Source organism: Prionailurus viverrinus, chromosome B1 (genome assembly GCF_022837055.1).
Source record: "Prionailurus viverrinus isolate Anna chromosome B1, UM_Priviv_1.0, whole genome shotgun sequence".
Taxonomy (NCBI): Eukaryota; Metazoa; Chordata; class Mammalia; order Carnivora; family Felidae; genus Prionailurus; species Prionailurus viverrinus.
Window position 1 is genome coordinate 16,095,597 of NC_062564.1, and position 27,992 is coordinate 16,123,588.

General features: G+C 43.3%; 2 protein-coding genes across 6 annotated transcripts in view; one reads left to right on the plus strand and one right to left on the minus strand.

Annotated features, from left to right (window-relative positions):
- The window catches only part of CFAP97 (cilia and flagella associated protein 97), a 51,386-nt gene extending 38,344 nt beyond the window's left edge, over positions 1 to 13,042 (minus strand). The window contains exon 1 of one of the 4 annotated variants that reach the window (XM_047855156.1): positions 12,921 to 13,042. In XM_047855156.1, the coding sequence (XP_047711112.1) occupies positions 12,921 to 13,042 (122 nt within the window). Of the gene's footprint in view, positions 1 to 4,480; positions 5,491 to 12,920 lie in introns of those variants that run through there. The other 3 variants (XM_047855155.1, XM_047855157.1, XM_047855158.1) reach the window with 3 other exon arrangements.
- A 137-nt stretch (positions 13,043 to 13,179) lies between these two features.
- The window catches only part of SNX25 (sorting nexin 25), a 131,767-nt gene continuing 116,954 nt past the window's right edge, over positions 13,180 to 27,992 (plus strand). Inside the window, exon 1 of one of the 2 annotated variants that reach the window (XM_047855152.1) lies at positions 13,180 to 13,596. In XM_047855152.1, coding sequence (XP_047711108.1) covers positions 13,189 to 13,596 — 408 coding nt within the window. In that variant the 5' untranslated portion in view covers positions 13,180 to 13,188. Of the gene's footprint in view, positions 13,597 to 14,171; positions 14,248 to 27,992 lie in introns of those variants that run through there. The other variant, XM_047855154.1, reaches the window with a different exon arrangement.

The window sequence follows — 27,992 nt, forward strand, 5'->3', positions numbered from 1 at the left end:
AAAAAAATAGTATGATTGGTCATTGTCAATCCAATTCTGCCCACCTGAGTTCAGAAAGAAAAACGATCAATTAAGATAGTCACTGAATGGTGAGTAAGTAGCTCTTATAAACATTGTCACTAAATTTCCAAAAAACATTACCCTCTTTTGCAAGGTAATCAACTCTTTCACCCAGAATGTCAAGGGATGGAATAAAAAGGGGTTATTATTGTTCTTTTTTCTTTTGCATTTTGTCAGATGTGTACGAATACCTTTGTGATTAAAACAAAAAAAAAATTTTGTAGTTTCTTCAAATTTTCAAAACAAATGGTTTCATGGCATAGCCCAAAGCATAAATTTTCGTAGTCAGTTTAAAAAACAAATCTTTCAGGGGCATCCGACTCTTGATTTCGGCTCAGGTCATCATTTCCCAGTTCTTGAGTATGAGCCAGGGATGGGGCTCCAGGCTGACAGTGCAGAGCCTGCTTGGGATTCTCTCTCTCTCCCTCTCCTCCCATCCCCCTGCCCTCCTTCCCTTCCTCTCTCTCTCTCTCAAAATAAATAAACATTAAAAAAAAATCTTTCAGATGCGCCTGGGTGGCTCAGTCGGTTGAGCGTCCAACTTCGGCTCAGGTCATCATCTCGCGGTCCGTGAGTTCGAGCCCCGCGTCGGGCTCTGTGCTGACGGCTCAGAGCCTGGAGCCTGTTTCCGATTCTGTGTCTCCCTCTCTCTCTGCCCCTCCCCGGTTCATGCTCTGTCTCTCTCTGTCTCAAAAATAAATAAATGTTAAAAAAAAAATTAAAAAAAAATCTTTCAAAAACAAATCATCCAAATCATTTCACCTTCCATCCTCAGAAAAATTTGTTTACATTTTTCAGGAAACACACAAAATTAACATAACTAAGTCCCATTTGTATTAGTGCTATTATTCTAGTACAACTAACAACTAAAATGTATCTAAGCTTAAGAAGTTTTATTACTCCTATTGGGGCGCCTGGGTGGCTCAGTCCGTTAAGCGTCCGACTTCGCTCAGGTCATGATCTCACGGTCCGTGGGTTCGAGACCGGCGTCGGGCTCTGGGCTGACAGCTCAGAGTCTGGAGCCTGTTTCGGATTCTGTGTCTCCCTCTTTCTCTGACCCTCCCCTATTCATGCTCTCTCTCTCAAAAATAAATAAATGTTAAAAAAAATTTTTTTTTTAAATAAAAAAAACAGAAGTTTTATTACTCCTATTTACCAATGAGAAAAATGAAGCAGAGCAAGAACTTGCCCAGAGTCACACAACTAGTGAGTGGCACAGCCAGGATTCTAAAGCAGGCATAGTTTAAGGATCCTGTTATTAACCACTGTTCTATTCTGCTTCAAAGTATGGTCCTTCCAAAGGAACTAGGATCTGTTTTTGTTTTTTAACCTTTAAGATACATGGCTGTGATATCTATGATTTATATGATGGTAAACTGGGTAAGGTAACACGATTTTCTTCTCATCATTGGGATTTTGAAAGGAAAACGGAACCTGTTTAGCAATGGTTTAGGAGTTCTCTGTAGGAGAGGATTGCCATGCATTTTGCTGATCTGCCATGTAGCAGTGTTCCTCTAACAAAGTAAATTGGAACAAATCTCACTGGCACCACAAATGAAATAAACTAGTATCCTTAGGTAAATTAGAAGTGTTAACCTAGGTAACAAGAATTCAGAACTTTGAATTAACTTGTGACTCCCTAGAATCCAATATGAGCTTGTGACCAAACCCCCTTTCCAAATACAGTGGTGAATTCCTAAGTTATTTCTGGCAAGGAGAGTGACAATTCTGGAAGACACTAAACTTGAAATGTTTCCAGCAAGCCTCCTCTTTGTGTATTTGGCATTTCAAGTTAAATCTTGTGATCCCCGATAACCTTGAGTGAGACCTACGTGAAGTTCCTCAAGATGGTACAAGGCAAAATAATGCAAGTTAGAACTAATATCCTTCCTGTATCCTCAGAGATCCCCAACAGTCCTGAAAGGAAAAGATTGTACCCCCTTACACTAGAACTAAGGCCTAGCAAATTTAAATGGCCTGACCAATTTCAAGTTATTAGTTTGTTTCTGTATGCTTCTTGTGATGTCAAGCTTTATCAAATTTGTGAATTAAAAAAAAAACTGAGATGGACGGTTGAAAATAAAGATTCAGAAGGTTCTGGATAAATGGAAAAGAAGCTAACATTCATATAGGTTATATACTAAGCACTTTCTAAGCACTTTTTCACTGATCAACCATTTAATACTGGTAACAACTTTGAGGCTCGAGATGAAGAAACTGCAGCTCAGACAGGTTAACTGACAGATTCAAGACCACGTGGCCAGAAAGCAGTAGAGTCAGGATTTGGATCCAGGCAGTCTGGCCAGACAGTCAGCAGTCTTACTGATTATGCTATACTCAAATAAGCAGAGGAATATTAATAAGCTAAAAACCCAATGGGGAGGTATACTCTGAAACAGCCAAATAATAACACAATTAATAGCACAGGCACAGAATGAGGGAAGGTAAGGAGGGAAGGTGCACGGAGGACCCCAGCTTAAAAGAAGATTCTTTGAAAAAGGACGCGGAGCTTACCAAGCGGCAAAAGCATGACTTAGGAACCAAAAGACCAAAATACTCTTAAATCATATCGGGAGAGTAATATACAGTCTAAGACAACTTGAATTATATTCTGCTGGTCAAACTACTTCTTGAATGAAGCATTTAGTTCTGGGTGCTAGGGGGAAGAGTCTAGAATTTAAGTCATGATCAGTGGTTTACAGAACAAGGCATTCATAGGCTAGTAAAAGAAATGGCTAAGAGAAAGCAGGTATTCAGATACTCAAAAAACTGTGATATGAAAAAAGATTTTACAACTGTTATTGGTAGTTTCAGAGGTAGAAGTTGCATCAACAGATGTATAATGTATAAGGAAGCTGTTCTGAAATTAACATAAGAACTGCTCAAATGGAATGGGCTACTTTCTAAGATTATGAGCCAGAAGTCACTAGACAATGTTGGAGTAAAAACTACATGTCTACTTGCTGGGATGCTACAAAAGGAATTCATGCATTAGGAAGATATGATTTTTCCAACTTTAACATTTTATGAACTAGGTCTAAATCCCAACATCAATCTGTAAGCCAAATGATTAGGAACTTCTTTGAAATCCCTATTTTTCATAGCTAAGTTTCCCGCCTTATCTCCTTACCAAACTGGGAATTCCTGGCATCTTGCTCATCTTTATATCCCCAGTGCCTAAAGTGGGATCTGACAAATATTAGACATTCAAAGAATGTTCACCCGATGAGGGAGTCTGGAGTTAGGAGACTGAAGACCGAACCCTAGTCTCTTTGCTAGCTATGTAAGCAGAAAAATCAATGCTTCTCCCTGAGCTAGTTTCCTTGATAGTTTCCCACAATCGTCCCCCACCAATCCCCACCGCACCCCCACACCAGAATTAACTATCCCCTTATTTGTATTTACATGGTTCATGTCGTCCTCAACAGTTGTAAGGACCCAACTTCCTAAGTGGTCGCAGTTCGTGGGAGGTGGTGCATAAACCCTGGGAGATTTTTCAGGCATAACATCCAACAGACAAGGTTATCAGTGGTTTAAACGTAATTTACAGAAAAACTATCCAGTGATCCCATCCACCAAGTAATCCTTCTGATAACATTTATTTCCAAGTTAATGAGATTCCATTTACATTGGTAAATAAAAATATGCATTTAATAACACTGTAAAGATTCTCTTCACCACATACTGGGAAAGGGTACAAATTAAATGACAGATCACTTAATAACTCTTCTGGGGCTCAATGAAAACCGGCATGTGTCAAAGCTGACTGGGCGTCCCTTGGACACTCACCATTTGTCTAGCTCTTACAGAACCAGAAATACTAACGCTCAAGATACATCAGAAAAACACACAAATAATCTGGCATTTTTTAAACTGGCATTTTGTTACTGTGACATTACACTGTTTCTATAATTATGTATACAATACGGTCCAAAGAAGGTAACCCGTGGGGTACACGAAAATCTCGGCCCGAAATGAACATCCCTTTTCCAAGAACTCGAGAGGGTCAGTTTACCACCTCCTCCGGACCACCCTCTTCCCCCACCCCCACGGCTCCAGGCGGCAGCAGCAGAAAACTGACAGCCCCTCAGGCGCCAGGGTTCAGAGTCCAGGCCGCGGAGGTGGGCGGCGGTGGCCTGAACCCAGCTCCTGGTTACAACCACTTCTTAACTCCGGCCGACCCAGGTCCCCACTCCATCCGCGAAAGCGTCCTGACGGCAGGCCCGGCGGCTCCCACAGGGGCCGGCTGGGGCTGCGAGCGGCCCCACGGACCCGCCGACCGCAGGCTCGGACGTCTTTGTTGTGGTTACACCCGCCACCCGAGAGGCCGGCCGGGCCGTAGGGCCGGCAGAGCCAAGGGCTGGGGGAGGGGGTCCCGGCCGGCCGGCTTTCCTAACTTCCCACGCTGGCTTCCCCATACCGACTCTGAGTGCTCGCCGCAGCCTGGGCTCCGTAGAGGGGAAACGGATCCCGGAGGGGAAGGGTGGCGGGCGCGTCGCGGGCGGGGCGGCGGGGCGGCGGGGCAGGAGGGGTGGCTCGCGCGCCGCTTACCTGGGCGCCGGGGCCGCTGCGGCCGCCTGGCGCGCCGCCCGAGGCGTTGCAGGCTCGCGCGCACACGCTAGCGCGCGCACGCAATCTCCGCTCGCGGCTCCTAGCAGCCTGGCTCGAGCTTCCGGAGGCGGAGACAGCGGAAAGGGAAAGGAGGGCGCCGAGAGAGCGCTGCGAGCCACGCGGGAACTGGGCGGGGACCCGGCGAGCGGCGCGGCTCCCGGTGGTTCCTCCCCGCTCCTCGCGGCGGGCGTCATAGAGCGCGGGGGGTTCGCCGGCGGCCTAGAGAGGCTCGACGCGCTGTGCGGTGGGTGGCCGGGACTGGGAGGCAGGGCCCGCGACTCTCGGGTGGGAAGGGACACGGGAAGAAGCTTACCTTTTAGGCCCTTAGTTGCCCGGTGCACCGTCAAGGTGCTAACTGCTGTTGCCCCCGCTGTTAACAGCAATGCGGGTGGACCTAGTTGTTAGGGTGGCCAATTTAATTGGGAAAGTGGCTTTAATGACCTTGTAACTGCTCCCCGAAACAACAGTAGTAAAAATGAGGGCGGCTGTGGCTTTACGATTATTTAGGTCAGTAAAGTTCAGATCAAAGAACTAGTTGTGTGATTCAAAAGCTGGTGACACATTATAAAGTCTTCTGACTATTGGTAAATGAGGTGGGTAGTTAAAATAAGAGAAAAATGTGGAATATGTTGAATGCCATAATTTTTCGATTTTGAACTCACAGTTGTGTAGTAGGTGTGGTAGAATAATGATGCTCCAAATATGTCCACATCCTAATCCCCAGAACCTGTGAATATGCTGTTTAACCTGGGAAAAGGGACTTGGGCTATGTGACTAAGGATCTTGAGATGGGAAAATTAGCTTCGATTATCTAGGAGGGTTCAGTGTAATCAGATTTTTTTTTTTTTACACTTAATTATTTTTGAGAGACAGAGAGAGACAGAGCCTGAGCAGGGGAGGGGCAGAGAGAGAGGGAGACACAGAATCAGAAACAGGCTCCAGGTTCTGAGCTGTCAGCACAGAGCCTGATGCGGGGCTGGAACCCACAGACCGTGAGATCATGACCTGAGCTGGAGTAGGTCCCTTAACCGACTGAGCCACCCAGGCGCTCCAAGTGTAATCAGATGGATTCTTAAAAATGAGAGTCAAGAAGATTCCAAGTCATTAATAGGAGGGGTGGCCATAGAAGCAAGATTGTAATGTATAGTACTGTGACTATAGTTAACAATACTGTGTTGTATATTTGAAAGTTAAGACAGTAGATCTTAAAACTTATTACAAGAGAAAAAAACTGTGAAGTGATTGTTGTTAACTGGACTTACTGTGGTATTCATTTCATAACATATATATCATGTCACCCTAAATTTACATGCTGTTATATGTCAGTTTTATCTTAGTAAAACTGTCAATTTAGGGGCTCCTGGGTGGCTCAGTTAGTTAAGTATCCGACTTCAGCTCAGGTCATGATCTTACGGTTCTTGGGTTCAAGCTCTGTGTCAGGCTCTGGGCTGACAGCTCAGAGCCTGGAGCCTGCTTCAGATTATGTGCCTCCCTCTCTTTCTGCCCCTCCCCCGCTCCCACCCGCCATCTCTCTCTCTCTCTCTCTCTCTCTCTCTCAAGAAATAAACATTAAAAGAAAATTTTTTAACTGTCATTTAAAAGATGTTTTTAATTAAAGAAAGCAGCAGGAGATCAGAGTGATGTAAGTGGCCTTGAGCCAAGGAAAGCAGGCACCTCTGGAAGCTGACAAAGGGAAGAAAAGGTATTCTCCCCTGAAGCCTCCAGAAGGAATGCAGCCCTGTTGATACCTTGATTTTAGACTTCTGACCTCCAGAACAGAAAGGGAATACATTTGTGTTGTTTTAAATCACTGGGTGTAGTAATTTATTATAGCAGCACTTAAAAACCTAATTCAATGGGTATTTGATAATGTATTTTTTTTTTTTTTTTACAAGGAAGTGCAAAGAAAGCTGGGAACTAAGGGTTATGCATAGCCTAGGGAGCATCACTAAGGAATTGGCTCTGTTTTTGTTCTTCACAATGCATTTTGTACTTTTCGGTTGTAACTACCAACAAATACACAGAATCATTTTGTTCTTTTTGTAGACTAACCGCCAGGATTTCACTTAATTCTGCTTGGTAAAACTATGTTGGCACCATTTGCCAGGGATGATTGTCTACTCTGTGGTCAAAGTTTGCTATCCAAAGGGTTTGAATAGACATTTCTTCCAAGAATATATACAAATGGCCAATAAGCACAGGAAAAGATGCTCAACATCACTAATCATTAGGGAAATGCAAATAAATCATGAGATATCACTTCACACATATTAGGATTGCTGTTATAAAAGTAAGACAGGAAATAACAAGGGTGGGCAAAGGTGTGGAGAGATTAGAACCCTTGTGTTTGGCTCCTGGGAATATGAAATGGTACAACTGCTATGGAAAACTATGGCAGTTCCTCAGTAAACTGAACACAGGTACTATGTGAGCCAGCAGTTGCACTTGTGGGAATGTACCCTAAAGAATTGAAAGCAGAGTCTCAAATGGATGTTTGTATACCCATGTTCATAGCAGCATAATTCACCAAAGCCAAAACACAAACAACCCAAATGTCCACCAAAGACAGATAAACAAACCTCAGGTGGCTCAGTCCATTAAGGCTCTGACTTCGGCTTAGGTCATGATCTCATAGCTCGTGAGTTCAAACCTCGCTTTGGGCTCTGTGCTGACAGCTCAGAGCCTGGAGCCCGCTTCGCATTCTGTGTCTCCCTCTCTCTCTGCCCCTCTCCCCGCTCAGGCTCTGTCTCTCTCTCTCTCTCTCTCAGAAATAAACATTAAAAAAATTTTTTAAATGCTGTAAATCCATACAAGAATATTATTCAGCCACAAAAAAGAATGAAGTTATGACATGTGCTATAATGATGGGTGAATCTTGAAAACATTTATGTTAAGTGAAATAAGCCAGACACAAAAGGACAAATATTACATGAGTCCATTCACATGAATGAGGTACCTAAAATAGGCAAGTCACAGTAACAGATTAGAATAGAATTGGGGCACCTGGCTGACTCAGTCAGTGGCATGTGCAACACTTGATCTCAAAGTTGTGGGTTTGAGCTCCATGATGGGTGTGGAGATTGCTTAAAAATAAAATCTTCAAAAAAAGAAAAAGAGAGATTACCAGGGGCTGGGGATGGATGCCGGTGATGGTTGTACAACAATGTGAATGTACCTAATGCCACTGAGTTGTACACTTAAAAATGGTCAAAATATTAAATTTTGTGTATGTCTTACAAAAAATAAAAAAATCTTATATCTTAAACTTTAATTTCGGCTCTTTTTCTGGGCTATTAATTTGTAAGCTTTTACCTTTTCCCTGGTTTTCTTTTCCTGCAAAGAGCACATCCTCCGTAGTCTGTACTGAATGAATGAATCAACGAATGCATGAAGTCGATTGTAAACAAACTTCTTCAGGCCAGAGATTTTGCTCTGTGCCTCTTCATACTTCTGGTCACAGAGGGTCATCAACTCAGAGGTGTAAAAAGGCTCTTCCCCAAATTCATTGAATCTGAACTCTTTTATCAGAAAAGATGTAAATAATATCCCTTGGCCCCTTAAAAAACATTTTTTTTTTCACTTATTGTATACCTCTTGAAGCAGAATATGAGCTTGACTATTTCTGTAGAGAGCTATTAAAAGACCTTGGGATAATAGTGGGTGGTTTTTTCATCTATACTAAACTTCTTATAAGCATATGGAAAACTTTTTTTTTTTTAATTTATGAATTAAGTTTTGAAGGATGAAATCTTTACTGGGTTGAAGTTTATAAACCAAATTGAAATTAAATGTAGTTAGGTTTCATATTTTTTAAGTATCTAAAAGGGGGTAGTTCAACACATTTAAATGCTGGAATAGAGGAAATTGAGGAAGCAAAATGACTTAGGTTCACATATGAATTTCCTGAACTCCCACAAAGCAGAATTAGTAGCTCTCTTCTTGCCATCATAGAACTTTGTAATACCTTAGTAATATACGTTACATTGCTTAATGCTTCCTCCCCCCTGCCCCAATCAGAATGTGAGCTCTTCAAGGACAAAGACCGTATTTTATATTTTTAAATTTATTTTTATTTTTTAAAGTTTATTTATTTTGAGAGAGAGCATGAGCTTAAGCTGGGAAGGGGCAGAGAGAGGGAGAGAGAATCCCAAGTAGGCTTGGTGGTGTTGGCACGGAGCCCAATGTGGAGCTGGAACCCACGAACCATGAGATCATGACCTTAGCCAAAATCCAGAGTCAGACTAACCAACTGAGCCGCCCAGGTGCCCCTATACTGTTTTTTAACAAAGCACCTTCCTAATATTTTTGGACTGAATGAAAGAATGAATAGAAGTCACATACTACCTCACAGAAGTTTACAGTCTACTTAAAAGCCAGATGAGTGCTATTCTTATTGCACTGGTTTGGTAAGGACATTATTTGTATACTTTAGAAGCAATTTTGTCCTTTGACATTACTTTTAACTACTGTATTTGAAAGATAGCATAATGGAGCAGAATCCTATAATTTAGGTCCACCACCTACTAGCTGTGATTTTGAGCAACTCATTTAACTTCTCTGAGCCTTAGTTTCTTCCTCTGGAAAATGGGATCATGCTTACCATATCTCCTTTACAGAGTTATAGTGGGGGACATATGTTTTAAAAGGATTTTCAAAAGTTGAAGTTTCCATTAAAATATGAGATTATTTTATTACTTTTTTTGGTCTACTCAATTATCCTAGATATATTATCATGGAAGAATATCAGATTTATTCATTCAAAAGTATTTATTAGGGGCCTGCTATGTGCAACCCCTGTTCAGGACTCATTAAAACTCTAATACTAATTTTGGGGACACCTGAGTGGCTCAGTGGGTTGAACATCTGGCTCTTGATTTCAGTTCAGGTCATAATCTCATGGTGGTGAGATTGAGCCCCATGTCAGACTCAGTGTTGACAGTGCAGGTTCTCTCTCTTTTTCCCCCTCTGTCTGCCTCTCCCCCATGCTCTCTCTCTCAAAATAAATAAATAAACATTAAAAAAACCCTCTAATACTAATTTTTATTTTCCATAATTATGTTCTCTTTCTTAGAGCAAATAAATGCCAAATGAGAGACACTGGCTTCTTTTTGGTATACAAACTTTATAAAATATTAAATACATAGGGGCGCCTGGGTGGCTCAGTCGGCTAAGCATCCGACTTGGGCTCAGGTCATGATCTCACAGTTTGTGGGCTTGAGCCCCGGGTTGGGCTCTGTGCTGACAGCTCAGAGCCTGGATCCTGCTTTGGATTCTGTGTCTCCCTCTCTCTCTGCCCCTCCCCTGCTTGTGCTCTGTCTCTCTCTGTCTCTCAAAAATAAATAAATGTAAACAAATTTTTTTAAATATTAAATACATAGTGTTAATCTGAAAATATTCAAAATTCTTTCCTAATTTATGCAAGTACATTTAATCAATATTGTGCCCTGCCTATTTTATATTTTCCTCAGCTCATATTTCATGAAACAGCATATAGATGAGTTCGAAAAGCATTTTTGGCCCACATGCATTTTGGAGAAATTAGATAATAAGTAAACACAATTTACATTCTTTCTTTATAATCTGCTGCCCAATAATACTGGCTATTAAAATCTAAGTGAGTGCGGGGCACCTGGGTGGCTCAGTTGGTTAAGTGTCCAGCTTCGGCTCAGGTCATGATCTCACGGTTCGTAGGTTGGAGCCCTGCATTGGCCTCTGTGCTGACAGCTCAGAGCCTGGAGCCTGTTTCAGATTCTGCATCTTCCGTCTCTCTCTGCCCCTCCCCTGGTTGCACTCTGTCTCTTTCTCTCTGAAAGATAAATAAACGTTAAAAAAAAAAGCTAAGTGAGTGCAGTTTTTTTTTGCTTTATGTTTCATAACTTGAAAATATTAGAGTAAAATAAAGGTAAATGATAAAGCTCTATTGCCAAACTCTTTACTGGCAAACATAATTAAATACTGTCTCCCTTGTCCCTATCCTTACTTAGGTCCTTTTCTTTATTTTATAGATAAATGGAATTAGATTATGAAGAACTATTAATTCCAGGGAAAAGAAATGTGAACTTTAACATATTTGCAGTGATAAGTCATTGGATACATGAGAAACTGATTAGTGTATTCTGTCGAGCAAACTGAGGTAGGTTGTTAAAGTAATACAACCAATGAATTATAGCTCTCTATATTTAAGTCCATGTGTAGACCACTCCCTGTTTAATTACTGGTTGGGCCATATGTTTGCTTTGGCCAATGGGACATTAGCAAATGTAATGCAAGCAAAAGCTTAAAAAGAATTTGCACAGGGCATCCCTGAAACTGTCATGTGAAGAAGGGCAAGCTGACCTTTGGAGGATAAGTACACAGGAAGCAGAGACGAGCCATCTCAACAGACTCCATAGACCAAATAGCCCAGCCTGTGCACCAGGAGACCATAGTTTCATTAGTTACCCAAGGCAAGAGCAGAATTGCCTAATGACCCCAGCCCAAATTGCTGACCCACAAAATCATAAGCAAATAAAGTGGTTATTTGGTGGTAGTTCGTTATGTGACAATAGATGATCGACACACCATATTTCCAGTATGTCTTCTTCCTGATAATAACCTTTGGAATACTTTGTTTTAAAAGAATAAACAACTAACTGGAATTTAAATAAAAACTTGAAACAACAAATTGGCAGATATAAAAATCAATTGCACAGCTCATTGTATGTAAATTATTCTTCATAAAACAATACTTTCAAGAAAATTAAAAAATAGTAAAAACACAAAATATCCATCAAACATCTTACTTCATATGAATGTGTTTCTTTGTTGAAATAATGACAGATGATTCCTTATTGAAAAATAGTATAGTCAGAGGAATTTGAAAATATTATTTTAATGCTTATTTTTCTTTATGAAAATTTTTTTCATGTTTCTATTTATTATTGAAGGAGAGAGAGACAGAGCATGAGCTGGGGAGGAGCAGAGAGAGAGAGGGAGACGTAGAATTTGAAGCAAGCTCCAGGCTCTAAGCGGTCAACACAGAGGCGGATGCAGGGCTCGAACTCATGAACTGTTTGATCATGACCTGAGCCAAAGTCGGACTCCTAACCCTAACGACTGAGCCACCCAGGCGCCCCTAATGTTTATTTTTCTTAACTATGCTCCCTGGGAAGCAGGATATAAATCATTTCATTGGAAAACAATAGTGCTGTTAAACTGTTGAAATTCTCCAGGACTCCTACTTGAAGAGAGTTTTGAGACTTTGCTTTTGTTGCCCGTGTCCTTTCTCACTGCCTCTCTCAGTCTGTTTACCTCTCCTTCCCTTTCTTCTATTCCGGGTTTGCCCTATCACCCATCCTTTTAAATCATTAATCTCTTTAGAATTCCTTCGTTTCCTTTCCAATTCTTTTTACCTATTAAAGATACAGCTGCTGCTTTCTTGGTCCTAGTAGTAACTTACTAGCATTTATCTAGCATATCAACATTTTTTTCAGTAAACATTATCTGTATATTAACGACGGGACCATGATAGGAGAATAGGAAAATACGTTCTCTAAAAACGATCTGGACCGCTTTCACTTGCGTGGGTAATAACATTTGTACTGAATCTCTGGTAACAAAAATATAGGGACTTGGAGCCAAAGTGATTATGGCAGCTGTGTACACTCCCTGGCACTAGGCCCACTTCTCTGGGCCTTTCCATAAGTAGCAACTGCAGGCTTCATTCCTCTTCCACAGTCGTCGATCCCTTCCCTGAGGCGTCCGGGTGGGGAAAGGAAGGTCGTTGAGGGAACCAGTGTTGAAAGTGAGGCGTAGGAATGGTTTGCCCCCCGAATCTAAACAGCAGGTGAAAATAAGGCAGACATTTGGGGAGCCCTAAGCAGGCGAAGAGGTTACTTGTCAGTGAAGAGCCCAGAGCGAGGATTAAGGGATCACCTGAGCCGGAGAATTAATTACAAGCGCTTCTGACACCTGCGGCAAAATTTTCCATCCTCTGACGGTACCCTGGGGGGAGGGGAGGAGGAGGGCAGGGACCTAGCAGTTTTCCCAGCGATTGGCCGCGCCCCCTCCCCTGAGGGGCGGCGGCGCTCGGACCCCGCCCCCGCGCCGCGGGTGGGCGGCGGGGGCCGGGCGAGGCCGGGTACCTCCCACCTGTCACTCAGCGGGCCGCGGTCGCTCTCCGCCCCCCGCCTGACGAGCACCTCCGGGCCGCTCCCGCCCCCGCTCCGCCTCTGGCTTCGCCAGCTTAAGTCACAACGCGGTCCGGCTACCTGGGCGCGCCCGGCCGGACGGCTGCGGGGCCGGCGCCGGGTGGCGGCGCTGAGGGGTCGCTGAGAGGAGCTCGGCGGCGTCTGTTGGAGCCGTTCCCTCGGTGGGCCGCCGGCGAGGGCATGAGCGCGGACTGCCTGTGCCTCCGGAGCGGCGGCGGCGGCGGGAGCGGCGAGGGGAGGGGGCGCCGCGCAGAGGCCACCGTCCAGGGCAGCGCCGGGGGACAGCAGGGCAGGAGATGTGCCTGTCCTTAGCGGTACAGGAAGCAGCATGCACCCCGATGCCACCGACAGCAGCGGCGCCGGCCTCAGCCTCGTGCCGGCAGCGGCCACCGGCGGCCGCCCAGCCCCGGGCGCCCCGGGCGAGCGGCGGCCGGACGCCCGGGAAGACGCGGCGGCGCCGGGGAGCCCTGGCGGCTGGAGCTGGCGAGTGTCAGTGGCGGTGGCCGCACTCGCCGCCTTGTGCCTCTCCTGCCTGGGGCCCGGTTGCTGGCAGGCGGCCGGAGGCGCGGGGCCGTGCACCGTCCTGCTCCGGCTCAGCCTGTACCTGGGCTGCGCCGCGGCCGCCTTCCTCTTGGGAACCCTGTTCTCCCTCGTCTGCCGGAGCCGGCGAGCCCCGCCGCCCGACTTCGTCGCCACCTGGAGACGGCTGGCCGCGGCCGCCCGCCGCGGGCCGGGGGTAAGTACCGGTCTCCCCGCTGCCTCGCGCGCTCGGGGCCTCGTCCGGGCCCTCCCCGCTTCCGGTGCCCGCCGCCCGCTCTCGGAGCCCCGGGTGGCGGCGGCGTGGCCGGTCCCCTCTGCCTGGCCTCCCGGAGAGAGACCCGGCTGGGGTTGGTCGGCCCGGCGGGTAGCTGCGAGCGTTCCCTCGGTCCGCGCCGGTGGGGGGTGGGGGGAGAGGGGGCGGGCTCCGGGCTCCTCCGAGCTTGCGGGATGCTCGCCGAGATGCACGTTGTTAGGCAGTGTAGTTGCTCCACAGCCATCCTCAGGCACAACCTTGATAGCTGAATAATCCAAATCTTGAATGTTGCTCTGCAGTTGGCGAGGGGAGTCCCCCCTGTACGCACGCGCTGCGCCCTGTGCGGATCATGGTGTTTGCTGCTTCTAACCGTTTTCTGGGAGAGGTAACTTTATGACCTTTCACCGGTGCGGAAACTTGCTCAGACAGGCTCGTCTGGCTTAGCTCGCCCTGCCGGGACCTCTCACCCGAGGCTGTGGACACTTCTTACCGCGGCATCCTGTCTTCCACCATGTTGAGAACGCAGCCCCAGCTAGTTTCTGTGATTTTGAAAGGGGATGTCAGATAGCACTTCAGTCTGCAACAAAAGCAAAGGTATCCCAGGGAGGGGTGGGACAGCAGGGCGGTGGTTAGAAAATCTAGGAAATGAGAGTGTTTCAAATGAGCTCTTCTCTTCCTTAGTGCCAGACCGCTACTTGCTCAGCCTCCCAGCTTTCTCTCATACGTAACCCTTTAAATCAAATAAGGAAACTTGATTCTGTTGTAGCTTGTTTTGTTCGGGGCACATTATGCCGAGCCTGAGATTTGTTTCTGCTAATAATGTATTTAACACGGGTTTACTATGGGAATTATAACTTCTACTGCGGGAATATAATTATGAGTTCTATTTCATAAGCCATAGGTTACAGGGTAGTGTCTCTCAATAATTCGGTAAGGAAATAACAAACCCCACAGACCCATGATAGGTGAATTATACTGTTGTTCCAGGCAGTGGAGAAATAAAGTCCAGATTTATTTGAGGTGTGCCTCTCTAGGAGTTGGTTCTTGGTAGAGTAAGTCCTTTCAACCAAAAGTTGGGTATTAATTGCTGGGACATGTAGCTAGTGACAGTGGCATTGGTGTTGGTAGGCAGGGCTGGCTGGCCTGAAGGTTAGTACTTTGGGGACAGTTACACAGCCTGTACCACTGCCTGTGAGAAATACCCTCACCACGGCAGGAACAGATGTCCCTTCCCTTCCCAAGACTGCTGTATGATTTACCACCCCTGCTGACCGGGAGTTGCCTGACCACAACAGGAGCAAGTGTCTTAAGATCTACAGAGAGCTGTTTAGATCGGCAAAGAGTAGCCTTTCCCTGCCTGAACACTCTGGGTAGGACCACACAAACTGCTGGTATTTAAAGCCCATTACATCATACTTATTCATCCATATATTCATATGGAGAAGCACTCAGTAGCACAACAGTTCTGCAGATATCATCTTGACATGGTTTCTCAAACTAGATCAAAACAACCTCAATTCAAAACAATATGGATTTGAAATCACAACAGATCAATACACAACATAATGTGGCACTAGCTGCTGGACTGAATGATACTGTCATGAAATTGAAGTTGCCTAAGCACATTCGGGTACGGGAAATGGCAGTGGTTCATAAGGATATTTGTTAGAGGGATCATTATCCTCTGGGTTTTGTATTTGCTTATGATATGATCCACTTACTCTTGTAAAAATCATCACCCTCTTCGCCAAAATTACCCTGTCCTGAGTCTGTCAGTCTGTCAGTTCGAAATGCAGCCCTGAGATAATGGCTGGAGGGTTGTAGGTAAGGAAGTCAGGCATCCTCACTCTGTAAATCCATCAGGAATTCAGTATATTAAGGTATAGGAACTTCTGTTTCCCTGGTATTCTAAAAAAATTAGTAGTGTTTATTTCCTTTAAAAACCTTCATTTAACTATCCATTTTTTTTCATATCTAATTTAGCAAGAGTTGGTAAGCAGGTGTGTTTTTTCTCATGATTTTTTTCTACAATGACAGAAAAATAAGGATCCAAAAGATCTTACTAGTTGGCTTATTGATTTGTAAATGATGTTCCATTTCTTTTGAGTATTGTAAGAAATAATTTACTCCATATGTGTTTATCGAGTTTGGTTTTTTTTGATGTTGTATTTATGGTTGCGAGAGCATGAGCATGGGAGGGACAGAGAGAGAGAAGGGGACAGAGGATTTGAAGCGGGCTGTATGCTGACAGCAGTGAGCCCAACGCCCAGCTCCAGCTCACAGATCCTGAGGTCCTGACCTGAGCAGAAGTTGGAAGCTCAACCAACCCAGCCACCCAGGCTCCCCTACTGAGTGTTTTATATGAGCCAAGTATTATTCTGCAAGCTGGGGTTGAATCAATGAGACACACAAAAGCCCTACTCTCTGGAGATTATAGTCTTATGGGAGATCAGACAACAAAGGAGATATTTTTTGTTAGTGATAAATGCTTTTGAAACAAAAAATAAGAGTTAAGTGATTAAGAGTGCCTAGTAAGTGGGAGCAGGAAGTTTAGATGGTGAGGTCAGGGTCAAAATCCTATAGTATTCTAGTCCTCTGAAGGCCTAGAAGCTGCATGTTGTGGGTTAGTTACCATCCTATTTCCTGGAAAATACATTTCCTCAAACCTCCCAACTCACTTATACTTCTGGGTAGATAAAACTTGGATTAGCATCCAGAAAGATGGTTTAGTAGAGGAATTAGAGAAAATAGTATTTTGTTATTTTTTTAATGTTTATTTTCGAGAGAGGTAGAGCGCAGGGGGGTGGGGAGGGGTAGGGAGCGAGGAGGAGACTCTGAAGCAGGCTCCAGGCTCTGAGCTGTCAGCACAGAGTTCAACGCAAGGCTTGAACTTGTGAACCGCGAGATCGTGACCTGAGCTGAAGTTGGCCGCTTAACTGAACCACCCAGGCGCCCAGAGAAAATAGTACTTTAAAGGTGACAGAACATGAAGCAGCATATGTAATCCTGAAGATTTCAGGTACCAGAAGAAGTGAAATGTAATTTATGGAAAGTAGATCATTGGTCATTTTTTTTGAACTTGGATCCTTATAATAGTCTTTAACGAGAAAGTAAGTACATTAGAAACTTTACTTTCTACGTCTGTATTGTAATTGAAATGCAGATTTTTCACATAAAATTTTATATTTTTTTAATAGTACTGGTGCTATTTACTCAAGCCTTTAGTTGTGCTGTATTTCTAATTTTTGTTTAGTTTTATTTTGTTTTTTTTTAATGCTCTGTTCTTTATGAATGGAAGCATAAGCACGTGGTGTAGTGTAAAATATCTGTCAGTTCTGTGGGGGTAGCAGCTGGACCACACAGGTCATCTAACATATGTGGAGGGGGAGGCTGTTGAGTAGTAAACCAAATGGTGCCTCTGTAAGATACAGTGAGTACATTACTACAGAAATTTTGATTCAGCATGAAGGAAGGAATCGTCATTTGTTCTCACACATTTTAGATTCTTCTAAAATGCTGTCCTTCTAGCTGTCCGTCCTTCCTTCCCTCTTCTTCGTTTTCTTTTTGGTCTCCTGTAGAGGGAAAAAAAATGCATACATCGTTCAAAGTAGGCAGCTAAAAAAGCCACACTGAAAGCGAAAAGTGGTTTTTGTGTCAGGGAGTGTCTAAAATGCTTCTGTGTGTCTCACAGTGTAGTTATTGGCTGTAAACTCCATGTGATTAGGACCCCTGATGGACACCTTTTGCTATACCTGTATCTAGCAGGAGCTCAGGGAGTGTTTGCAGATGATGATAAAACTGTCTGTTCTCACTACTTCATGCTTTTCCCCCTCCAGTTAATCCAGTAGTAGTAGTTGTTGGGCATCTGCTATGTGCAAGAATTTTTGTTTCATTTGGGTGAGAATTACTGCTGATTAAAGTAGTAACAATCATTTTCAACTCGGGTAGAAATAATATCCAGTGGTGTATTCAGGTCCTGAGGAAGCTTTTCTGTAAGGTCAGGAAGGTCTTGACAGTTGCTCTCTGGGCCCCACTTGGAAAAACGTGGACTTTGTGGCAGGCCAGCAAGCACACTGGAGCTGTGGTGCTGTGGGGTTGGCCTGCCCCGGGGGTAACTAACAGTTGTTAGCCCACCTTTGTTGAGCAGGCCGTCATAGCGTGGCGTTCCCGGTCCAAGGTTGTGTTTGGTCTTGCACCAGGCCAGTTAACTTACCTGGACCAAGAGCCTCCAATTCACTGGTCACAGTTAACTTGACCTTAGCACCTCATCTAACCAAGGCAACGGAAAGAGAAATATGGCAGAAGCCAGTTAGTAGTTTAGAAAACTTAGTTTCATTACTGGACCAGCAATACAAAGCACATCTTCATATAATGGAAAAAAGGAAAATTATTTCTTACGTTTTGACAATAGGAAGATGAGAGAATAGCCTCTCCACCCATCAATTATTCACATATAGTATGGATTTTCTCTTTTGCACTGTAATTTGTTGGATGTTTCTTGATTTGTGTTCCATAAATTCAAAACTAAGCAATTAACGATGGTCAGAAGGCCGACACGAGAATATCCACAAAAGTGAAATGCTTAATAGCATGTAGGAAACCAAAGTCCACTACTATATGAAGAAAACATTAATGAAAGACTTCAAAGTTCAGGCAGATAGAAAAGTTCAAGTGGTTTATCAAATCTAACAAGCATTTACTGAGTACCTGTTAAATAGCCGCTATTACGATCTTGTTAGATCACTTTTTGCCTAGCTGCTCAGTGCCTGTGCCAGGCACATGGTAGGCTCTCAGTAGATCAGTTTTGCCTGCGTAAATGGATTATTGTTTGAGACGATAGCAAATTTAAGTATTCTACTGACTGTTTTTTAAATTTTTTTCTTAAAAATATTTTTTTACATGTTATTTTTGAGAGAGAGAGAGAGAGAAAAACACGAGGGGAGAGGGGCAGAGAGAGAGAGAGAGAGGAAGACACAGAATCTAAAGGTTCCAGGCTCTGAGCTGTCAACACAGAGCCCGAGGCCAGGCTCAAACTCACAAACTGTGAGATCATGACCTGAACCGAAGTCGGAGCCACCCAGGTGTCCCTACTCACATTTTTAGGTTTAAAATTATAACCCCAGCATCCTGGAGAAGGGTCAGAACCTTGCAGTAAGCTCATTAAGAGCTTGGGAAATTGCTTTCTGGAAATGCCGGGCCATGTTTTTAGCATTGGGGAGGATTCACAGATGAACAAGAATCTCCCTGTCCCTGCGCTCTCAGGCTGAGTAGATTGGATTGATAGAGAAGACTGGATGGGAGGGCAGATGTTTATAGAGACAGTAAAATATTCACACAGCAATCCGTGGTGCCAGTTGGCTTGGGTAGGACTTTTAGAATTCCTAAATGAGTTCTTTTAGAAATACAAAAGTTCTTTGAGTAAAACAAACTTAATTTAGTTACTTGAGGGGAAAAAGGAAAAGAAACAGGAATTAGGGAGACTATACACAGCCTCTTTGTGACTTTCCTTTATTATGCTAATGTGATAAAGTAATCCTCAATAATTTGATAATGGATAACGGCATAATATACTTACTTCAGAATATTTGTTTGCTAAAGTTTTAACTAGACGATTGAAGTCATGGTGGATAGTGGGAAAAATGTTTTTGAGGAAGATGGCTTTTTGAGAACCCCTTAAATCACAGGATCCTCCCTGTCTGGTATAAAGGTTGTTTTCCTTTAAATTCACAGTATTCATAATTTTTAAATTTTTTATGCAGATGATAACATTCACGTTTTTTAAAAAAAAAAACGTGTAAAAGGGTTTACAGTGAAATTTTCCCTACAGACAATATTAATAGTTGTTTATTCTTCCATATAAATATTATGCATATACAAGAAAACACAAACATATATTCAAAGAGAGAAGTTTTGGACACCTATAATCTCTTGATACAAAAACAATGATAACACATATAGGACAATTATTTTTTAGATCTTCATTGTGAAGGCATTTTTTCTTAAGGTTAGGAAACAAGTTATATAGGAATGATAACTTCTAAGCAGGAAGATACATGATTAAACCTAGAACATAATAATGCTCATCAAACACAGGACATGTATGCTAAGAAGTGAAGAAAGTGTTTATTTGAATTTACCAGACTGTCTAAAGGAAACAATTTTTATTTTCATAATTTATGAAAAAGTAAACAAATTTACAAAAAGTAAACAAAGCAAACTGTTGACAGAGTACATGTACCGTTTAGGATTTGAGTTGCCCCTGAGTATACGAGATGAATCACAGGAGCTAGGATTGCAAAGGTACTTTGGGCCACGTTGTAGAAGTCTTCAGTCGAGAGTAAAACTGGATTTTAGTCTGTGGGCATGGCAGCTATTGGCATTTCCTGAGACAGGAGTGATAGCCTCAGAGCTGGGCTTTACAAATGTTAAATGGAAAGTGATTGGGATAAACTCAGGAGGAGAAAATACCATGTTAAATGCAGTGGTAAAAAGTGAGAGTTAATGAGGCTGTGTGAATGGAGATAAAAGGCAATAAATTTGAGTGAGCTTTTTATTTGATGTAAAATATCATTAGTTATCATTACAGATAGGTTTAAGAATCTTTTCAGGAGTGTCCTAACATTCTCTGTAAACAGTAAATTTCGGGGCACCTGGGTGACCCAGTCACTTGGGCATCTGACTGTTGATTTCAGCCCAGGTCATGAGCTCAGAGTCGTGGGATCGAGCCCCACCTTTGGCTCTGCCCTGAGCATGGAGCCTGCTTGAGATATTCTCTCTCTCTCTCCCTCTCTCTCTCTCTCCCTCTCTCTCCCTCTCTCTCTCTCTCCCCCTCTCTCTCTCTCTCCCTCTCTCTCTCTCTCTCCCTCTCTCTCTCTCTCCCTCTCCCTCCCTCTCTCTCTCTCCCTCTCACTCCCTCTCTCCCTCTCCCTCCCTGTCTCTCCCTCTCCCTCCCTGTCTCTCTCTCCCTCTCCCTCTCTCCCTCTCCTCCCCCTCTCTCTCTCCCTCTCCCCCTCTCCCCCACACACACTTCCCTTCTCCTCTCCCCCACTAACACATGCCCCCGCCCCCCCCCCCCCAATAAACAAACAAAATAGTAAATTCAGCCCCCAAACAAAGGGTTGTCTTGTTCACAAAATGAACACAGTTTCCAAGCTTGAATGTTCTCCTTGGAGCCTAAAGTCTGGTCATTTCCTGGGAGGTTGATTTCTCACTGTCTTCTATCTCAAGCTGCTTTTGTTTTGGGAGCATGCTGTGATGTCACCTTCATGATTGAATGTTGCCTTCTTGAAAATCTCTTATGTTTCATTTCCCAACCTTATAGTTTTGGGGGGAGGGAGTACCCCCAGATTCCTGAAAATGTGAGTTCTTGTAGTCAGAATCATGCACATAATTGTACTAAAAAGGTGACTCAGCAGGTTTAGTACTAAAGGCTCAGGCTTAGAAAATGGAACATTGTCTGTAGAAGGCTTTAAATATTAAAATAATAGCGTACAGACTTGTGTAAAACAAAAAAGTTGCACCTTTGCTTTTGGAAAAAAAAAATTGCAAACTTGGAACTTATTTTTTTTACCCTTCCCTCTTAGGTCACTTTCTAAACTAGAGTTGGGGGCGTGGGTGGGAATGATAGGTGTGATCGGCAGCCCTTCTCAAGGGCTCTTCCTGGGTACCCTGAGCCCAGGCCCAGTTACTTATTTCCATATCCTGTGTCAGCCCTGGGCTGTGTGCTTGTATAGTTTCTCCAAACACAGTGGAGCTTTCCAGAAAGCCCAGGGAACCGATTTGGTTGTATTTTGGTGGGTTTCTCAGCTCAGATTCTGCTTTGGGAGAATGCAGTTGGGAGTGTGAGGTGTGCCTGCTGTGTTGTGTCCCTGGGCCTGACCTGTTCTGTGCGGTTACTACGGGCACTGACCAGTCCTGGTACATTTGTCAGCCAGCCTGGGGTTTCCGCGTCTGAATAGCTAAGAGCTGGATGTGAAGAAAAACGAATATGGTAACTCCAGATAAAATGCCTCTGGGGCCAAGGAGGAAAAGGAATGAATTGTGCATGTTTAGGATAAGAAACATGAACTTGTTTAGGCCACTGGGATCTATTTAGTAAGCTTTCAGTTGTAGTGTAGAATACTGCTCTTGGAAAATTAGGTAAGTTTTTGCAAATACTTCTTTCTTTCTTTTTTTTTTTTAATACATTTTTATTTTTTTAAAAAAATTTTATTTGAGAGAGACAGAGACAGTGCAAGTGGGGAGGAGGCAGAGAGAGAGGGAGACAGAATCCCAAGCAGGTTCTGTGCTGCCAGCACAGAGCCCAATGCGGAGCTTGAACCCATGAAACCGAGAGATCATGACCTGAGCCAAAGCCAAGAGTCGGACACTTAACCTCCTGAGCCACCCAGGCACCCCTACAAATACTTATTTCTAAAGTAACCTGAATTTCTGTAGTTCTCAACCACCTGTGTGTATGAGTGACTTTACATTAATGGTAGTAACTAAAATTTTACAGGTGTTTGCTTCTGTCTGCTCATGCAGAACCTTGGTCTGCAGTGCCCCTAGCTGCCCCTCCCCAGACTTCTGAGAGTCCATAGGCAGTGTCTTCTGTATTTGTGAATAAGCTCATTTATATTCCTTCATTTCTGGTGCCTGCACAGCATTGGAGAGAGGCTTCTCTGCCATCACCACTGTCAGTCTGTGAAAAAGCAGATTTCTTTTTGGGCAACTAGGGTTTCAATCCCCCAAAGCTGGATATGCAGGTGTGCTTCCCTCTGAGCCAAAGCCCCATTATGTACTTCATAGCAGCTGAAGTGTTGCCCTGTTTCTCTAGGGTATGCATCTCAAAAGACAGCCCCTTCCCTTTTGTCCACCTGGCCAGGAGCAGCCCTGGGAAGCCAGAGCTTTCTTTCCTAGCATCAAAGCTTTCTGTCTGTAGCCTTGAGCCCATATCTACAAGCCACCTCCCAGAAGGTCTCATTACCCTGTGCAAGTTAGTTCTTAAAATATCTACCTGAGGACTGCATGCAGGCTTTGCCAACTTGTTACACATGGAATTAACATCTTTAAGTATTCCAGAAATTTCAGTGTGTTTTTTCTGAGACAGTTAATCTCTTTTTCCTTCTGATTTTCTTTTTTCCTGTTTCATTAAACCTTTCTGAGATGATCATCTCTAGATAAATTCAGGAAGTTGCTTTGCTATCCTGATTTGAATTATGGTTGTTCTTGAGTTTCCTTTTTTTATTACCTCACTCTTAGGCAGTCTCATCCTTGAGCCCCTGTAAAAACCATCCCTACACTCAGGATTAGAGATTTATTCCTCTCTTTTTTTGGGCCTCAGACTCATTTATTCAACTGCTTGACTTGACATTTCCATTTGGCATTTGTCGTGGTGCCTGAAACTCAGCTAGTCCAAGTGTCCCCATCCCTCTTCCATTGTCCTTTATGTCCATGACTGGCACCTCCAAAAGTCAGGTCCCATGGCCAGAAGGCTTTGAGTTCCCTGGACATCTCCTTCTCCTCACTGTGCATATGCTGTCCATCATCAGGTCCTGCCTTCTTACCTCTTGAGTGTCTTGCACCCATCCCCTTCTTTCCATCTCTTCTGCTTTGTCCCAGTTGCCATCATGTCTCACCTAGATGGCTGCAGTAGCCTCTCAACTCCTCTCTCTGTCTCCTTGTTGGCATTTTATTTATATTTTTTATTTTTAAAATTTTTAAAATCTTTATTTTTGAGAGAGAGAGAGAGCGCGCACACGCATGAGCAGGTGAGGGGAAGAGAGAGAGGGAGGCACAGAATCTGAAACAGGCTCCAGGCTCTGAGCTGTCGGCACAGAGCCTGACATGGGGCTCGAACTCACAGAGCGCGAGATCATGACCTGAGTTGAAGTCAGATGCTTAACCGATTGAGCCACTCAGGCGCCCTGACCTTGTTGCCATTTTAAAAATGCAAACCTAATTCAATCCATCTTCAGCAACAGGTTTAATTAAAATCCGCTAGTGGCTTCCTGTTCTTCCCAGCTCTTCAGCCTCCTCTGTCTTCACTACCTTCATTCTCATACTCCATCCTTAAAGGGCCATGCTCCCTCCATCACTGGCGACTTTGTACATTGCCTCCTTTGCGTGGAGCAGCCCACTGCCCCCTTACTTAGTGAACTGCTTCCCCAGACCTCAGTCATCACTTGTGCAGGGAGGGTCTCCCTCTCTGCTGTGTGGATTCTCCTGGCACCACATACCTTTTCCTTACTGTACCTACCAACGGCTGTAATTTTATATTCCCTTGGATGATTCCTTGTCTGTCTTGATCTCCACAAAAGCAGAAACTCCCCTGTATCTTTAAGAGCATGATTTAGTAGGTGAGCAATAAATCTTTCTTGACCAAATAAATAACTGGGCATTAATAGAACATTGACAATAAGATAATGGTTTTGGAGCCACTCTTCTGAATTTGAATCATGGCTCTGCCCTAATAACTGTGAGTATGGGCAACCTGCTTAAGATTTCTAAACCTCATGCCTGGGTGGCTCAGTTGGCTAAGTGTCCGATTTCGGCTCAGGTCATGATCTCACAGTTTGTGGTCTCGAGCCCCACATTATGTTCTGTGCTGACTGCTCAAAGACTGGAGCCTGCTTTGGATCCTATGTCTCCCTCTCTCACTGCCCCTCCCCTACTTGTGCTCTGTCTCTGTCTCTCTCAAAAGTAAATAATAAACATTAAAATATTTTTTAAAAAAACATTTCTAGAGCTCAGTCTCCTTACATGAAAAATGGAGATAATAAATACTTTTCAAGGGTTATTTGGAACAATGTTATAGTATTTGAAAATACAAATTCTAATATTTGTAAAAGTGTTTTGAATATAGGAGGTGTTAAATAGTAGATTTTGCACTATCACTTTAAAAAAAACCTTTTTATTGTAAAATAACAAGTGCAGATTCAGAAAATCACAGAAAATAAATGTATAGTTGGATGAATGATCATAAAGAGAACACCCTTGGAACTTCCGGAAACTCCAGAAGCCCCTCTGTATTTCCACCCAATGTCAGCCCCTCCTCTTCCACTTAAGTAACTCTTGACTTTATAGTATTCACTTCCTTGCATGTTGTTACGGTGTTATCACTCAAATGTGCATCAGTGGACATGATAGGTTTTTTTCCCCCATTAAAAAAAAATTAGTTTCTCCTCTATCCTTTTCCTTATGGGATATCCTTATCCTCTTATCCTCTGTCCTTTCTTTGCAATTTATTTGTGAAGAACCTGGAGCATTTGTCCTGTGGAGTATCCTGTGGTCTGGATTTTGCTGATTACACGTGAATGATGCAGTTCAACATGTCCTCTCCTTTGTGTGTCCCGCAAATTGGCAGCTGGATCCAGAGGTGTGATCAAACTTGTGTTCGATCCATTTGACAGACTATAGGTGGTGGTGTGATCTTTCATTGGGAGACACAAAACATCTTACTGACTTTTGGTTATATTAGTAGCTGCTGATGCTTGATAGCTAGATCCACTAATTTGTTGGGGGTGACAAAATGGTAATGTTCAAATTCTGTCATTTACTTTTCATTTATTGCTTTGAATACTTTTTTTTAATTAAAAAATTTTTTTAAGTTTATTTAGTTACTTAGAGGGAGAGAGAGAGAGAAAGAACAAGTCGGGGAGGGGCAGAGAGAGAGAGAGAGAGGGAGAGAGAATCCCAAACAGGCTCTGCACCGTCAGCACAGCGCAAAGCCTGATGTGGGGCTTGGATTCAAGAATGGTGAGATGAGAACCGAAGCCGAAGTCAGACATTTAACCAACTGAGCCATGCTGGCACCCCTGAATACTTTTTTAAAAGAGACCTGTTTCCCTCATCTATTTGGTTACACAGTGGTATACAGTTCATATAGAAAAGCAGAGCAAATGCTATATTTTCCCCCATTATTAGTTTCTAAAATGATGAGTTGGTTCCCCAACATCCTTTGAAGGTAATCAATTATGTGTTTTGAAAAAAGAATTTACTACGAACTTGCAGATGAGAACATAATAGACAGGTTTTGATCAGTTGTAATTATCTTTTTTGAAGCTTCTAAAATCCCATCTTTGGCCCATGGGAGCCTTTTGAAGTTGGCTCCAGAGACCTTTCTATATGACCCTACCTTTTGATATGACCCTAATTAGTTTTTAGAGTTTTCTTGCTGTCTGACATAACCGGATATTTCAGGTTCATCTTGAGCAGTTTCTTCTCACACCTGGACTTAGCCATTTCTCCAAAAAGAGCCCTGATTTCTTTTAATGGGAAATGGTATTTCAAGAACTCATTCTGCCTCAGCTCTGAGTAGCACAGCCAAGACCTGGACCCAGCTGTTGGGACTTGATTTGCTTTATTTGTTTGTAGGGTGACCAACCGACCTGATTTGCTTCCAACTGTCTTGGCTTTAGTACCAAAAGTTCTGTGCCCCAAGGGGAAAAAAATAAAACTCATTCTAGGTGTTAAGGAGGCTTGTTGCTATAGGTTTGGTCATTGTTTCTTGGCTTTCTCTATGGAGAGATCTGGAAAAGTGTGTTTTGCAGAGAATTCTCTCAGGTGTTAGCTTTATTTATTTCATAGGTCTCCTTAAAGGCAAGTAACACTTTCAACAGTGCTTTGTAATCATCTTTGCCACTTGCTTATCGTAGCCTATCTTGGCATTGTTAACGGGTTCAGGGAATTAGGTTGTATGGTCTCCATTTAATTCATTGCATTCCAGTCCATGGTTGTGTATACAGTGGACACATACGAATATCAAAGAGTAAATGCCTTAGTAATTGCTGTAGCTAAACTTAATATTTATTGTACATACTGTATGCAGCTGGATGTATTACCTAATTTAAGTTTTAAACCTACCATGTGAGTTAGGACCGTTCATCTCATTTTACAGATGGGAAAACTTAGATTTAGAGCAGCTGAATACTGTATCCAGTCCACATAGCAAGTGGAGGAACTAAGAATTAAACCCAGGTCTCTCTTACCCTGGAGTCCATACACTTAACCACTTTATTACCCTTTTAATTATTAAAGATCAATCTCACCTGATTGAGGTTTAAAAAAATTTGAAATTCTTTGGGATGGTTCTAGGATTTGTTTAGGAATTGATGTCACTTTAGAAGTCTCAGGATGAACTAGAATCATGTCCCAACTACCCCTTCTATGCTCATGATGATCATTTCTAATTGAGTAAGGCTGTTTTTGTTTTCCTGCTGAATCTGGGTGAGGCCTCAGAATCCTTTTCAATATAGTATTCCAGGCAATTAGTAAATATTTACTAGAATTGGCACATAATGTGAAACCCATCTGCCATTCTGAGTGAGAACCTCCGAGAAGGGCAGTGATCCCTCTGGATTCCCGTAGCACATTTCTGTCCCTGTATTACTGTCATCATTGTGCTGTATCGTAAGTCAGTCACACACTCTTCTCATCTGCTCTGGTAAAAACTAGTTTTCTAAACTATGATCCATAAATGCTTAATTCTTGGAGATACTTTTAGGTACACTTCAAAAACTAGAGGCAGGATGAGAGGCTTGTTTCATCACATAAATTTGAAAAACTAAGTTCTTGAAACTTTCTATTTTAACGTTGAGAGATCCTATAATAAAGGTATCTGTTAAACTGTTTTTAACCCTGTGTTTTTGGAGGGCCTAGTGGCTCAGTGGGTTAAGCACCCACTCTTGATTTCGGCTCAGGTCATCATCTCACAGTTGGTGAGGTTGAGCCCCATGTTGGGCTCTGCCCTCGGAGCATGGAGCTTGCTTGGGATTCTCTCTCTCCCTCTCTCTGCCCCTCCCCTTCCTGCCCCCCTTCCCTACACGGTCTCTTTCTCTCTTTGAAAATAAACATGAAAAAAACTTAGACCCCCTGTATTTTCTACATGTGGCCAATCCCTACCCCCCCTTTTTTTTTTTTATTAAACAATAAAGACATCTATTGAGAAATAATACACAATCTAAAGGTCTAGAGGTAGGACAGGCCCCTTGTGGGGAATGTCAAGCCTCCATCACCATTGCTTATATTTCTTCTGCCCTCTCCTGAGGTGGATTAACTCTTAGACTAGCGGCCAGATGATGGTAGCAGCCTCAGGTACCACAGCCACACCAGGTGGTATCCAGAGGAAGAAAGTCCCTTTTGGGAACAAGGAAAAGGTTACTACAAATGCCTCTGGCAATCTTCTCCTCACATCTTACTGGCTAGGTTTGGGCAAGGGGACAGGGTTTCTGTGATTGACCTGGGTCAACCTTTAGAAAGGAAAGAAATTAGAGTCAAAACAATGAGTACTTACTAGTTTTCATGACTAGGGCTCACCTGTCTTTTTAGCCTGTCTTCCACACTTCTGCTCATTCTTAAAT